The sequence below is a fragment of the Bombus vancouverensis genome, chromosome 12 (genome assembly GCF_051014615.1).
Source record: "Bombus vancouverensis nearcticus chromosome 12, iyBomVanc1_principal, whole genome shotgun sequence".
Lineage (NCBI taxonomy): Eukaryota > Metazoa > Arthropoda > Insecta > Hymenoptera > Apidae > Bombus > Bombus vancouverensis.
Window position 1 is genome coordinate 10,489,848 of NC_134922.1, and position 16,819 is coordinate 10,506,666.

General features: G+C 37.2%; 1 protein-coding gene across 11 annotated transcripts in view; it reads right to left on the reverse strand.

Annotated features, from left to right (window-relative positions):
• Positions 1-16,819, reverse strand: part of LOC117155185 (QRFP-like peptide receptor) — an 83,076-nt gene that overhangs the window by 22,090 nt on the left and 44,167 nt on the right. For all 11 annotated transcript variants that reach the window (XM_076623230.1, XM_033330881.2, XM_076623231.1 and 8 more), the window contains one exon: positions 5,588-5,709. In XM_076623230.1, coding sequence (XP_076479345.1) covers positions 5,588-5,709 — 122 coding nt within the window. The remainder of the gene's footprint in view (positions 1-5,587; positions 5,710-16,819) is intronic.

Consider the following 16,819-nt stretch of genomic DNA (forward strand, 5'->3'; position numbering starts at 1 on the left):
GTACTTTATTTACATATACCAAGAAATCTACTTTGGCATGAAATGGACAGATAGATGGAAGCTTCGTGAAGTTTCCACGAGATAATGCGAATAGCGTCAATCATAATCATACAATAAAATGAAATTCTCAATCACGATAGCAAGATAGTACTGTATTTAAGAAGCTGTTTTGAATAGGAAATTTTATATAAATAATGAATTAATTTTATAAAATATTATGATTTTATATAATAAGAAGAGATGAAATTGTAACATGGACACCATGGACAACTAGTCTATTTATGTGGCTCTTTTACGTTATAGATTTCATACGAAATGAAGGGTATATTTAATATATTTCATGCTAGCCAGATAAAAATACGTTTGATGCAATTTATTAATTTTGGAATTCGGAGAATTTTATGAATAATGGAATTTTCATATCAGAGGCTATACATATATATGTATTACTCCATAATTAGAAATCAAATGGGCTTTTTACATAGCCAACGTAAAATATATTACATAGGAAGGTACCTAATAATGCACATCATTGAACCGGCTACATATTAGCACTAGAAATAATCTTATCAGTTTCATCACGCAATACACTGTAGATTAGATATTGGCAATTTCTTTGACAGATCAAAGGGTGATTCATAATTATTTACTATGCTGTTTAACATGCAATCAAACTTTCTCATCAAAAGGGACACTGTATCGATCGACAAGTATAAAAGATAAAAAGATTTGCGAATAAAATGAAAGTATAGAGTTGTTTTATTTGCGTGAAAGTAATAAATTAATATTTTCTGTTACCTAAAAATTAGAGAAGTTGGAAAATTAAACTTCTGCCAAAGTTGATGGAAATTTCTCGCGAAACGAAACTTTTATTTCACAGCAGACGACACGAAAAGCTTATCCTAATACGGGATTAAACAGTTTTCCATTTTCCATGGTGACGCGAATGCTCACTCCCACGATGATGTTACTTGTTGAAAATAAATATGATGACTAGTATAAAGATGATTAGAGGCGAATTCGGTTTTAATGTACATCGTCAGAGAGTCCAACACCAGTGAGTGTTACATTTACAAGTCCAAATAATCCAAAGAAAAATCAATATCTGCGCGTCTGGTTTCCAATATGGATTACCATAAAAAATTCCTGTCATTCGATTTCGATGATTACCAGTTTTATATTCCAAACAGGATAGATGCCTATCCATGTCCTTATACTATAAAATAAAATCATTTTTCAGAGTAGAACGAGAAAAGATTAGAATCGGAAACACGAGACCAGAACCCGAACAACCACAAATTATGTAGTCTACGATAAACATCGTGTAAATCGAAAAATCGTACGTTCTAACACGTTCGACGAGAAAAATATCCAACCTCGAGGACAAAAGTCATCGACAACTCTATACAACGTTATCGCCTAACAGCATCTGTCATGACCATCTACGGAGTTCCTCAGCATCCCTTATATTACCTTCAGAAATATGGACGATTCCTAGGTTTTATCTGTTTCTTTTCCATACAAAGGGCGAGATAAACAATAAGAAGCAACCGTCGATAGGCTCAACGGTGCGGAAGAAAGACAGGCGACGATAAGGCGATTCAATTTCCCCTAGAATGAAATAAATTTTAAGCATGACTGCGCGTTGGGAGAAAGCTGTTGGATTACGCGTATAGGTCTATCTTATTGGGTCCTTTATGGAAAGGGAACGTGAGCTGCGAGATGAAACAGCTTCCGTCGAGAGATCGTACACAACGTGTAAATGTTATCTATCAATTTTTTCTGTCCTTTCGAGGTGACGTTTATATGTAATTTACATATATCTTCAAGTTGGTATACACTTTTATAGATGATTTTCCTACTACATATTTTTTTATCATATCGATTACAGTCATCTATTTCGATAGGAGAATATTTGTAACAAAACATTCAAGACTTGAAAAATATCTTTAACTCCAGAAACGTACTCGTTTAATGGTTCGTCTTTTCTAGCCTTGTAAGTGATTTATCTTGACAGAGCTATAGCAGTGAAACGTAATAAAAGTAATTAAATCCACTATCTAACCTTTACTACTTCTATCGTGTAAGATCGTTTCTTTCAGTTGAAAACACGTAGACAAACTACCGAGGGCGAATATGTATGTATTCAAGGTAACTTTACAAATACACCTTGAAGAAGCTGTTAATTTATCGATTAACCATTTCTAGCGGTTACGTGACTGATTTATCTTAAAAAATGTATTAGCAGTAAAACGTGTCGCGGCTAATTAAATCTACCTTCGTCTCCGACTATGAACTACCACCGTTACTTCCACTCTATAAAATTCTTATTCCTTAATTATTTTTTATTCCTAACGTCGCGTACAAATCGAAGGAATGTACTCCAAGAAAAATAAATTGCGTCGCCATTTTCACCAATACGATTGTATTTGATTGTATTGGAATTAATGGATTCGCAATCCTGTTATTTTTCACACAAACTATGTAAAACCAGGAAAAAGCTCTCGCGGCTTGCATTTAATCCTACGTTTTCTAGTCGTCGGACGACGGATGATTTCGCTGTTACGAAGCTTGATAAAAGTTTAATAAGACACGCGGGTAACTTTTTCACGAAAAAAAAGAACAAAAGGGAAAAAGAATCGCAATCCCTAGTGGGCCGCAATCCGATCTGAAATGAAAGGGAGAATTTATGACTACTTGCCTGCTAACTGTCTTCGAAGGGTGTTGAAAGAAAAGGGCGAAGCAAATTCCCTGCGAATTTCCGGATCACTCGTCGAAATCCTGTATTCTTCCGCATCGAGAAATCGGATGGAAAAGGATAAGGGAAAGAATTTTAAGATGACTTCTATACCGATTAAAATTCAACGTATGTACATATGTAAATTGAACGGTAATGAGAGCGTGTTAATAATCGTATGGAATTGTGGAAATCGTGTTTCCGAACGTAAGATACAGAGTGTTACGACCGTTCGCGGAGAGACGCGGTCGCGAGGAAAACGCGTCAGCGAGAGGCGTAAATTCTCGCTACGATTCGGTGAATCGACGCCGCGAAGTAGTCGTTCCCCTGTTTCGGTTAAGATAACAGAGGTGGTTGATTGAATATGACACAGTAGTAAGTTATATTTCACCGTTTATTCCACAACTTAACGAGGATAGTTACACTGGTGCGTATGTACGAGATTGGTGGATAACCCGCTCGAAGGATGCTGCTCGTTCGAAGGATGCAAACACAGTACTGTCTTGGGAGACGATGATGTGTCGGAGGAAGGCTAAGGATGGGTGTGTCTAGCGCACGGGACCATCGGATTTGTTGGTGCCGATGTTATTTAGGAGAGTGGGGGAATAGGCTTCGTTTTTAATTGGTTAAACGAAGGGTCTTAACTGCCCTCGAGAGAAAGTGGTTAGTGGGAGGAAAGGTGCAGCGTGCGGGGGAAAACCCAACTTTCCCTTGTCCTGCCGTGGTAGACAATAATGTTTAGAAACTCCTCGGGACCAGATGTTTGTTTTGTTTAAAGGACCTTTTCTAAGAAATCTATGATTTATGGACGGTGCTTAAGGCTATTAAGGGTACGCCGTACGGAAGAGCGGACCTCTGGTGTCCGTCTGGCCCGCGGTGTGTGACCTGGGCCAGGCAGAGAGTCGCGCGGCGTAACACAGAGCTTATGCTCGGAAATTATTTTAATGTAAATCGTGTTGCGAAATGTTAATGAGTTATTTTAAGCATTTATCGCGTTCTCGGAGGAAAACCCGGCGATTATTTAATATTTTAGTTGGATCTAATCCAGGGCGACGTGTTGGGATTGCTATTAACATCTGTCGCGAGGTTCGATCGTCAAAGTGAAATAACATGAACGTGTATTATTCTCCCAGAAGGAAGCTGAGTGCAGAATAATTTTATTATCTTACTTTTGGCAACGTTTTTCCATTTTGCAGTATTTTTACTGGCGAGTTATGATAAACTGGCGAGTAACAGATAGTGATACAAAGACTCGACGGATACGTTTAATTTAATTTCTAATTAGAGCATTTAAATGACAATCTCTTGAAATGATTGACATCCACGATACATTGGCCACTTCCATAAATGAAAGAGTAGAGAAAGCTAACAATCTAACAAGCATTGCATTTTGTAACTTTTTCTTGAAATTTGTTTTCGCTTGTGTTATCTTCTTACGAAAAATATACTTTTCTTAAAAATATACTTTACTTAAAAAAAAGTAAGAAGGTCTTTACAGTTTCTTAAAAACCAAAGATTAATCTCGTAGCTTAATATGTTATGATATTAAGACAGTTGCAAAAAAGTGAAGTTGACCAGTTTTACATCGGACAGGTTCATATTTGTTTATCTTTATTTTCTCCTGGAACATATTACATAGGTACAAAGAAGAAACGATAAGGGAAGGGAAGGTCGGAAAAATATGAGTTTCCGATCGATTTATCTCGCGCAACATCCAATAAAGGAACCTACCTATGCATTTTTTTCATAATCTAGGATGCTTTATCACTTTTGTGTCGACCTTTCCCACTCGTCAAACTTTCTCCTCCTATCTCCGTTGTAATCATTATCGATCATTATCCACGTTGAATCTATCAATCACGAAGTACAGGTTGGTTGGCGAAATTTAATATAATTCACGCGTATCGTTAATCGCAAGAGAGAAGAATTCTCAGAATGCGAGGACACGAAGGTCAATACGGTTTCGCGATAAAATTACACCGTGAGATGGAACAAATTTGGCTGGTCCCTCGTGAAACGAATTTTTTCGTGTTTCATAGAAAGAAAACGTACTGTCCACGGGAAGCTACAGCTGTACCTAAATAAATTGAATTTAAGAGAGCTCGTTTAAGTGCATCAATTAAACGAAACTACGCTTCTCGAGCGCACGACGACGGAGCTGCGTTAAATAATTTCCCAACTTTTAATCTCTGAACAGTCGGTTCCCTTCAAGATTAAAGCGCCGTGACTTTTTTGGCGCCTGAACATTCGAAAGTAGAACAGGAAGTTGCGTGGTTTTATTGAAAAATGTATACGTTTATATTCTATTGTATTTAGACGAAATTTTCACGATAATTATTTTGCTTCGTTCTGACGCGATAATCTATCGATTCTAAAAATTAGATCGTGAACGTTCACGCGCTTATAAGGAATTTAAAGTTACAAAAATGCATAGAATGCAAAACTATATAAAATAGTTATAACGCACGGTGAACTAAATCTCTGCTTTAATTGTATTCGCAGAAACATGAATATGCATGAACGTCTATACTCTAATAATCACTATGCTATACTATAAAATACACTACTCCAATTAACCTAAATCAAACCACGAGATTAGGAGGGTTAAGAATTAAATTAACCATTATTATTCAAATTTATCTTCGAGATTGCAGTATTATTTGCATTTGCTTGTCTAATACCGTTAATTCAATATAGTGGTAAATTAATATTCCAAATTAATAATTAGAGGAAAGGCATCGTTAACCATTTTTCAATTTTTATTTCAACACGCGACACGGTTTAAGAAAGCGTGCAGAAAATAGGAGGAAAATACAACGGAGCCAGGGAAGGTAATAATGTCAGGTTTACCTTTCTATCGACATTGCGGTTAACGTGACGACCGAGCAAATAGCCGAGACGCTCTGCATATAATGCACCGACTTGCATAGAAACAGGCCCATCGTCCACGTGTAGGAGAACAGCTTGGCCACCTGCAACAAATCCATTCGCGTCTTGTCAGGTTGAATCGTTCCAACACCCCTCGGAACCATATTTTCCTTTTTATTACACACGTAAACTACGAACGCGGTTGAACCTCTCAGGAAATACGGAAATATATTCAAATGAAAACGTAACATTGAAATTTTATACGGATTTATCGCAAGGAGATGAATCCGCAAAAAAAAAAAAAGAAAAAAAAAGGAAATTGAAGCATGAAATATAGAAAGACTAAAAAATGAATTTGTAAAAGTGTTTGAGCGTAAAAATTAGATCGTAATGTACAGACAAATAACAAAAGAATAAATCTGTGAAAAACATTTAAGCGTAAAATAAAGGAGAATCACAAAAGATAAATCTGTAAAAAAAGATTTAAGCGTAAAATACAGAGAAATTTACGCGACAACTGTCTTGATTTTTCCTTTCAGACGCAATTTAAAGTTTCTGAAGAGAGGTCGGAAAACAATGCCGGCGCAAGAACAAAAATCATGCAGAACAATGAGCGTGTGTATTGAAACGGATGAAAAAGGGTCCAGGGTGAAATAAAAGAACTCGAGGGAAACATTTTCGTTCGTCGGAACGAGGCGTAGTCGCTGTTCTTCGCAAAAACGTGTTTAATCAACCCCTTTCACAGGGTTTTCTTCTTTTACTCAAAGAAGATAGACTTTATTGAAGCACGCTCTTTGAAGCCGTTAATGAGCGTGAAACGCACGTCGCCAGAAGGAAATTCCTCGTTTTAGAACCAAAATGCGTGACGGTGGAGTGGTCATTTAGAGACGTTCGCCAGTCTCGCAATTACGAAAACAGTGTTCGAAAATGAAAATTGTCCTTGAATAATTACGATGGACTATGATGAACTAGAAATGTACTATCATGGTGAATAACGAGCGGTAATTCTGTTTGAACTGTGCCATTGTGTTTCTTTCGCTAATTAGAAAACGAACAATTTTCTTTTCGTTGACATATATACATATTAAGCAATTTTTTTTATTCAAACGACCATTTTAACAACAATTGGCCGTTACATAGACTCGATTTTTACCAATTATTTATCGAAGAGAAGAAACGTTCTTAAAAATCGAGGCTTTTATTTTTAATCTTCAAAGCATAAATATACGTTTATCAGTATTCAAAGTTATACTCTAAACAATCATTGATTTTCTCTTCTTGAATCTCCAGAACTAATGTTCTCACGTTCTTGGAAGACGAAAATTTCGAAGAAACGAATGTTCCTTAATCTTTTGCATTTTTCATGCTACTGATATGTCAATCCTCGGGCTGGAAAAAGATAAACTTAGAACACGGACGTGTCGGTAATTTGGTTAAAACTCCTAGAGTAGAATCGTCATTGAAATTTTATGAATCAAGAACAGCAAAAATTTTTGACGACTCGAATGACGTTTTGTAAAGTACGTGGTTAAAAAGTTCGTCCTTTCCTTGAACTATGCATTTTTCCATGTAATTTTCACTTTAACTCTTACTGCAAATTCCACGTTTCAATCATCGGTAATTTCAGCGCTAAATAGACGAGTCTCGCTTTTACTTCGCTCGACTGCGAAAATTCTAATTAGTGAGCCGGCGAATCGTGGCAAAGATAAGAAGCTGATCTCCATTGCTTCGGTTAATTACGTATTCTTCGACGTAACTTTCGTTTTAACTAATTTACTAGAAATTTCACACTTCAGTCGTCGGTAGTCCCCAGCGCTGAAACACGTGAATCTCGTTTTTGCTTCACTCAACTATGAAAAGCCCAACCAGAGAACTGGCGAATCGCGACGGAGATAAGAAAACGCAAGAAGAAGCTGATCTCAATTGCTCCAGTTGAGCTGCCGCTTACTGCCAAGTTGTAAAATGATCCAACCAACATCAACCGGAATTCACGAGTTGAATTAACCAACTTATTATCTAAGACCTCCTTACACGGATCGAAAGAAGCTCGTCTAAATTTTAACAAGTCAAACGAAATGATTGGATCGATCGGTTCTGATCGTTCGTCGATGGCTGGCTGTCGGTGGATGGGCGGCTGTCGGAAAAGTCGCTAAGTTACTTCGAAGCAGGGAAACGAAAGGAAAGGAGATACCTTTAAGTCATTTGCGAAGAAAGGGGAATTGAGAACGAAGTTTCAATGAGAGCAATCAACTCGAACAGATAACAAGGTATTTTTGGCGTAGAATAGGAAACAGTGGTTAAAAGCACGGTTGAACATTTCCGGCACAGTTGCAGCAACTATTTCCAAGGAATAATTAAATGCTACATAACGACCGGAGATAAAAGAACTGACTGTCCTGTGTCGAAAAAGCTCCATGTTGAATCGCGTCACGAGACGCGAGTTGCTTCGTGTCTCTGATATTCCGCATGATTTAATTACGAAACATTCGTGCAGTAAATGCATCTCTTTGCAAAATTACGTATTTCTAAAAACTTGATTAAATTATACTCGGTCATGGAGCACATGGTTTTGATTAAACTCGTTCCCATTAGAAGTGTCTTTTTCTTTTATCGAATCTAATCTCTGTCCATCCGGGATCATCCTGGGATCAACCGGCAATTTTCTTGTCGCGAGTAATCGTATTACAGACCAGCTGCGTTCAATTACCACGATCGACTAAACTTTGCATTAACTGCATTAATTACAATTAGCGTTACTACGCGCTGTAGAAATGCTCGTGCAATTCTTCATCCAGCAATCATAGCTGACTCTCTTGTTTCTGCGAATTCCTCGGTCGAAACGATCCGCAGGTGAACTCGATCTTATTCTCAATTCTCTTTCAGTTTCATACTGAAACGGATCCAGACATCTGCTTTCGACAACTCTCTTTTATTCACACGATCGAATGTATTGGTCGAGTAGAGAGAGAGTGTTTTAACAGAGTTAGCGAAAGCGTTTCGGTTATAGGATTCCATCCGGAATCATTAAATAATCTTCACTTTCTATGTATCGTTTAAGGTTTCAATTTTATGGTTTAAAAATACCGATGGTTTCTAAATGTATATCTATGATCATTTAAAATTGTTTGCCCCAGAATATTAAACAAAATTTAACCATTTTTAAATCTTTCTATTCTTCCAAATCTAAGGAATAGGATAGAATATGCGAACAAGTATTTTTCTCATCTGAGATAAATAATCTTAGTCGAGAAGGATTATAAGAGTGATAAAATAGGAATTCTCATTACTATTATTATTATTATTATTAATTTTACTTTATGACTACCCATGATTACCAAGTGATTTCGTCAATAGTACAGATTTTTATTGATATTCATTTAATGCAAAGAATTCCATTATTATTACTATCCTATGACAATATCGTAAAAGACTCTGCTCCAGATTTCTCCTCGAGGTACCTGATTTGCATAATTTCAGAAGTAAATCATCCAGATGCTGTACAATTCAAAAGATGTAAAAGTCGTGGCTCCTGATTACGCACAATTTAAAGATTCGAAGATTCAAGTCTCGAATCTACTGGAATTTAGGGGTCAGAAAATCTATGCTAACTAGATTCAGAAATTTATGTGATCCGCGGCGCTATAGAGTCTGAAGAATCCAAAAAAAAACCTCAGCTTCTGATCTCGGGATATAAAGATACAGAGATTCAAGCTTCGAAATCTTCGAGCTTTGGAAATCGAAAAATCTATACTCCCGACAAACCGATTTAAATAGAAAATGCAAAAGTTATTCAAGAGTGTGCGAAAGGAAAGAAAGAAGTAGAAGAACGCAAAATCATTCTATTCCGTACGTGGCTCTGTTCTCGATGTAACTGAATCAAAGAAAAGTGAGATGCTTTCCCACTCGGACTAACAACAAGTCGCTTAGCCAGTCTGCCGAAATCTTCTTCGCGAAGCATTCCTATATTAAATTTCTAATGTGCTCGACCAAACAGTGAGCTGTTTTAAATCGAATTAGGTGTAGACCGAAGTCCAGCAGAAGCTCGATGGAAACGAAGTTTTAGTATAGGAATTTCATTCGTGATTTCCGATCTCCTCGAATTTTCAATTCCGTCTCCGGTGTCGAACGATGGCGTATCCAACTACAAAGCTATGGCGGAGACTTTGCAACTTTCGCCATTGCGCAACGTACTAAATGTTTAATAAGACTTTGGACTTTATCGAGGCGCGTATAACGGAGCGAGTTGCAGGAAACATAGCGGCGCAGTTGCGCGTCGAATAACGAAATTATTCCTGCGCTTTTGAACGCGCGTACAACCCGTTTCAATGCTCTCTACGAATACATCTCTGATTCAAATCGAACCTGCTTCGATATGTTCGAGCGTGAGAGAATTTTCAATGAAACGCGACTTTTAAACGACACGCAGGACGACCATACGAACGCATATAAGAGAAACGGGCACGTTAAAGGCTTCGGCTTCAATGAAATTGAAAAAAGAAACGCGTAATGAGAAACGCTACGTCGCGAATATTTGTTGCGGCAATTCTGGTTTATTACGAGCAAGTGGCGGAATTAATAAAATTGTTATGGAATGGCGGACAGTTAGTACGTTAAAAGAATAACCGAGTTCTTGTGATTGGTATCATAAAAAGTACAAACAGTGGTTACAAAAATTATCGGCATACCATTGTACGGTAGAACTCCATTTATATGAAGTTCGCGTTCATATAAGTGGATTCCACAAACACTTAAACTCACTTAATCGAGCATTGATTAAAATTTCGTTCGAATAAATGCGGTTCTATTTACGTATCAGTTAATCAGCTGCATATATATTTCGTATTATTATTATTTCTTCTAATAATACTTTCATATTCTACACTATTTTTATTTCACCAGAGAAATTAACAATCGAATTTACCCTTCAAATTTAAGAGACAACAAAATTAGTTCGAACAGTACTACAAAACAATCCGCGCACATCTGGACTAATATTTTAAATACAACAGTGCAATAAATAAGCTTTCATATATCGAAAATATTTTCCATCTCGTTATAAATTGCGCTTCGGCCCAACTGATGCACCGTGCCGATTTCACAAGCAGCCAGTTCAATCCAATAAAGTAATTTCGCTATGAAATTCCGCGTCTGACGACGAAATATTTGCCATCATTCCCAGGACAGTTGCAACGACTGACATTTAATTTATATTGTACTGTGCCCTGCATAGTCGAGCAACAATCGATAACGACTTTAATTAGAATGTTAAAGTCGCGATTCGTTTAAGAACGAACCGAGACGCAACTGTTTCTACACTCATTAAATTAATGCCACCTGATAATTGCTTAATCCGCTACCAATCAAGCTGCTAACGCGTTCAGAGCGCTCGTTAATTTCATCCACTAAATATTTGGATTCAGTTTCCAACACGTGTCGTGTCACTATCAACAGGAAATATGAAATATTGTACGAGAGATGATTATACACAGTATGGAAATTTTGTAGACGGTAAATCATAGTTCATTATAATGACAAATGAGTAAATGTATGGTGACTGCTATAAATTAATCCAATACCTTTAACACGATTAAACGATTAAACGATTCTGTCAACTCTTTCTTTACGTACGACACTCTAAAGACTCTCGACACAATGATTCGTCAACATCCCACGTTATATCGTATGAAAAATCGTTTCCTTCGCCTTTTTCACTTTAGTACGTTCTGAACGCAAGCCAATCTCCTTTCAAGATCGAATACACTCAACTGGTGGCTTTTCTTGATAGATCTAGTTTCTTCCCTTTGTCGACTGTTTCTTTCGCAACCTTCGCTCAAGGTTAATACGCACCATAATATAAATAAAACAAAAATTGAGTGACCTTATCTGTCAATTAAGAATACTTTAATTAAGAATGCAGAGAAATAACGAAGCAAGTAATCAATTTATACCATTAACAGTGTCAATAACATTTTATCAAAGAATAATGCGTGAATATAATGCAATGAAAATTGCATGTCAACCAGTTTTTAATTAATTTCATTCAATAAACACTGAATCAGTTACAAAAGGATGCAAAACGATACACTGCCGCTCATAAATATTAGGATATAAAATATATCTATTTAGTATAAAGAGGATTTAAGGAGGTTTCCTATTTAATCATTTTACTATAAATCTGTTATTTTATCCGCTTCGTATCTGCCTTATAATATTAGGCACCAAATAGATATAATTAGAATTTTCCAATAAATGGATAATACTTATGGCCACCGATACACATCTGCATTGTAAATTATTCTAATACTCAATTAAGTTAACCCCACGCTCATTATTCCACGTCATTATTTCATCGCGTTGTTACCTCCGTCATTAAACGTACACGGGTTGGCTAACTCACAAGAGCTAGAGATCGATATATTCGCGATGGTATGCTATGCCTTTTGTATCCTTTAAACGGACGAGCTATCCTGTTGGCTGTTGCGCAATCCTCCCTGCGTGGGGCACTCGTTCGTGTAAGCAGGTTCCAGGCGGAAGAATCGACGTACAATACGGACGTCCAGGTGAATAAATAAAGGTAATGCGAGACCATCGATCAGTCGGTGCAATCTTGCAAAGCTGTTACCGGCTGAAACTCGAGATTCCCGTCACGAAATGAAAATTGCATCAGTTTGTTGTTGTATCGTATGCTGTAAGTGATTTATCGGTGCATTATAAAAAACCTGTGGCTGTAAAGTAAAATGAACGTGAAAGTGATAAAAGCTCGGTTTAGTGGGAAACTTATGGCCACGATTCGTTGTGAATTTATTCCACGAATCAAACATATCGAAATAGAAGAAAATTCTTGAAACCTCGTTACCCCGTACGCTTCCCGTGTACATCGTGAAAACGAACAGAACTGAGATCGAGGGAAAAGATCTTTATGGTTTTCATGTTTGATCAAGAGGAATAAAATTGTAAAATTGAGCGAGAACTCACTTGCAAACGAAGTAGACGAGCGAAAAGCATAATGAAACAAGCAGAACACCGACCACCGTCTATTATTTATTAATCCATTGAATGAATTCTACGTTCTGTTAGATCGCAAAATGCAAACTTTGTTACCAACTGCTATCGCGTTAGGTGATAATTGTTTGAACGCTCTCCTTGTAGCTTGTTCATGAAACACACGAATCGTTTGTAACGATTGATTAACCCTGTTACGATCATCGAACTTTTATATTCGTCTATATATATATATATATATCTGCATATACATACGTAAATTCTATGAGTGTATGCATTGTAGTCTTCGAGCGTTTCATTTATCGGAAAATGCTCCTATCTGAATGGGCATCTGGTGTAAGTCACGACCTAAAAGTGAAGTGAAACGAGGGGAAAGGGGAAAGTAGCGCACGCCATATGATAACTCGAACACGAAATGTGGTAGCAAAGTTGACGAGCAACTTCAAGTTTGTCGTGCAACTTTTTTAAAGCTAGCTGAACGAAGTTACGTAGGCGTTATGCTGACACGGGCATGACAAAGCAGCAGGAAGTGGCTAAAAACGGATCCTCCGTTCGTAAACAACTCTCAACTAATAATAATTTCTCTTCAGCTTCGTGTTATTCGCGGTTCTTCTTTCGCGAACTTATAAACTCCCCCGAGAGTCCGATCGCATCAACCATCGAATTACGAAGCTATAGGATCAGAGGAAAGTTCCAAAGTAGCTGAATCATTTTGACACTACGTATCGAGCCAAAATATAGAGCTTTTAGCTCGTTGACAAGCCAATAACGCGCTGTGAAATATTTGTCAATTTTTTATACGACAGAAATTGAAGAATATTTTGATACTTTAATGACACTCTCTTGTAACGCTCACGTAATTTGTGTGTGCGTTTGTGTGTGTGTGTGTTTTAATAACTATTTATTTACCCAGGAAACGATTATACTTAAAACAAAAAATTTATTATTGCTTGACGTTTAGATAAGATATATGTGAACGGAGACTCAAAGGGTGATATCCAAAATTCTTAAAATACCCGAAGCAAGATCTAATTCTAGATTGTAGTAACATATATATATATATATTTACCGCGTATTCTTCGTTTGCAGATAAAAATAAAAACAGGGCGAATTTTTGCTACAACCCGATATATCCGAAAATTATCATCAATTTTATATTTGCCCCCTTAAATTTAAGCCTTCTTTAAAATATCCAATAAAAAAGTTTTAATTCTGCTAGGTTATAACTTATAATTATCTCCGTTTTCTCGGATCGAAGAAAAAAGATAAAAACACAAATTTATGTAACAGCCCTATATATGCTCTAAACTTATTGTCGTTTTTATACTTTTCCATAAATTTCACTTTTACCTCTATTGTCGTTTAATGTCCTCGCGAGATCGAAAATCGTTGATAAAGTTAGCAATAAAGACTGCTAGATATCCAGGCAACTAAAGCTTTACCAGATAAATGTCCAGAAGCGAGTATTGTGGTGTGCAATCGAGCGGCGAAAATGTTCGTGAGAATTTCGAGGAGACTGGCGTCGGGTTTCGCTCGGGAAAATCCGACGCGATAACATCGGAGTTTCACTCTGGCAATTCCCTTTAACGAAGTGACGAATTTCTTATGGAGAATGAGCTCACCGACGCCAGGGCACTCTGCAAATTGCAAATTGCCTTGGTTTGTTGCCCGTGAAATTGTCGCTTTCCCTTCGAAACGTCGCGCTCTAAACTGCAAACACAAATTTTTGGATCCCCGCGAGATTACCACGAATGCCATGGAAATTTTTCCACTATTTCCCCATGATACGCGACATTCTTCCGCCACGAATTGTACTTCAGATTCAACTTCGTCACTTTATCTTCTCTCAAGTGTCATGCCTGAATTATGCAAACTTCGCTACCGCCGGAGGGAGAAAAATCCCTTTCTATTTTTAAAACAACAGTAAAGAAAATCTTACGGCGCCTCTTGTGAGAATTCAATTAATGAAACGTATTTCTACGATATTAACGCAAAATATTGACAACTCGCAGAAAAGTAGCAAACACTAGAAGCTGCTGCAATTTCACGAAATAGCGGAACGAAACAACGTCGATGTAATTTCCTGCCACGCCAGTTTTATGTATTTTGTCCTGACGACGGCAGATTGAAATTAATAATTAATTTTCGGAAAAAGATATTCTATCGTATTTGCGCACCTCTTTCTGGCAATGTCATCTACATCGATCGCATGAACAATTTTTCGTACTAATGAAAATCGTAACCTGAATCACCGGTGACTACCAAGTGGGTCAACAAGTTAGGAAGCTTGAAGTTTCGTTCTACAATTTATGTGCATCCATCCAATTTCCAGCGAAATACGTATAGTAAACTGTATACCTGTTCGAAGGAAGATAAACGAACGCCAATTGTTAATTCGAGTGTGATAAATACATCTTCTTTCGCTTTATCGACTTCGTCACCGAAATTTATCACGACAAGTGTCGTTCATACGCTGTCATTTTACAATTCGTCATTATGAATTCTGTCACAACAGCTCGCGTATTTAATCGGAAATCAAAATATTAAAATATACCGTTTCTGTCGCGTTGTAATCGTTACAAAGATGAATAGGATAAATTAGAGATGGAAATTGGAAGGATTCAAAAGCCAGTTCCGATTTTTCGAGAAAACATGTTGAAGGCAATATATAATATGTTCTTTCACTCGTTATATTACATTTCCCCTTTATCCATCATCCATTTGACAACGATAACAAACAAGAGATAATAACATGAAAATGCGTAATTAATCCTGCCACGCTCGATGTTACGTATACGCTAGATTGTACCGTAACAAACAAATTATTAACTAAATACACGATAAATATACAGTCAGTTGCGTAGATATTATCGAATTTGAAAAGTACTCTGTATATTTATCTTGATATCAAAATGCGTATACTTTACACCAGTATATATAGAACAGGTATATATTATAAAATACTATATACTCGCAGTATACGCTCATATACGCTCAGTATATCAACGAATTTTCAGCAGGAATTTAAAAATTACAGAACACTTAATTCGTAAAACTCTTGGTACGAAATTATAGGAAAAATTACGAAATTTACACGGTATTTGTTAACAGAAATGTCGAATGACATCATGAATATTTGTTCTTCTAGTTATGTTTCAAGTTTTGTCAAGTGTACATACCACGTTTTCCTAGCAGAAACATCAGAGAAACTATGATTCCATTATCGATAATTGATAAAAAGAAATGTATCTCTATAATATGGAGCCCAAAACGGGTTTGAAACGAAAACAGTTTTCGCGACGACAAATTCGAAAAACCGCTGCGTCCCCATTTACACAGCTTCTGACTGATGCAATCAAGCTGTACTTTCACGCAGAACATCGTTAGGCTACCCTCGGACAATCAATATATTACCAATATTACAAGGTTCTGTGGCGGTACTCGACAACAAATACCGCCACTCGACACTAACTTCTACCGAACGATGGTAGCGCAGTGGTTAGCGCCTTGGGTTACGAACGTTCGGGACCCGGGTTTGAATCCCGGCGCCCGTAGTCCGATTTTTCTTCCATGGCACCTAAATGAGAAGAAAGCAGCAGCAGTAGCTTATAGCGACGTCTACGTCTTCAGCCAGCAGCTACTTGTATCACGAACGACAACTACACATACCTCAGTTCTCAACGAAAATATGGTTTGTCAATAAATATTGATAACATCACATCGACAATACATATTGATCCTTTTAGTTGAGAAACTTGATATATCGACGATATATATTGATAGTCTGAGGGTAGCCTTACGCTATTGATTAACTCGTCCGTGGTTACACTAAGAAAATCCTTCAAACGTTCTTAAAATATCTTAATGCAGTTCACAACGACGTAATTTCCCAACAATGTTTGTACTCTAAGGCTGAATGCACACGAGCGACGTTTTACCGCGCGAACCCGCTGTGGCCATATGTCTATCTTTGTTGTTCTTGATAGGAAAACAAAGAAAGACATATGGTAGCAGCGGGTTCGGACGGTAAAATGTCGCTCGTGTGCATCCAGCCTTAAATGGAATTTTGTGTTTGACGAAACTACTCGCTCCTTTGGGAATTCTATTAAATTCTATCAAATCAACTAATTGTAATTCGTTCGCGATCGTCGCTCAGAAAGCAAATTTGTGTTTGTAATAAGGCCCCTTTCATACGCCAGTACCTATATCGCT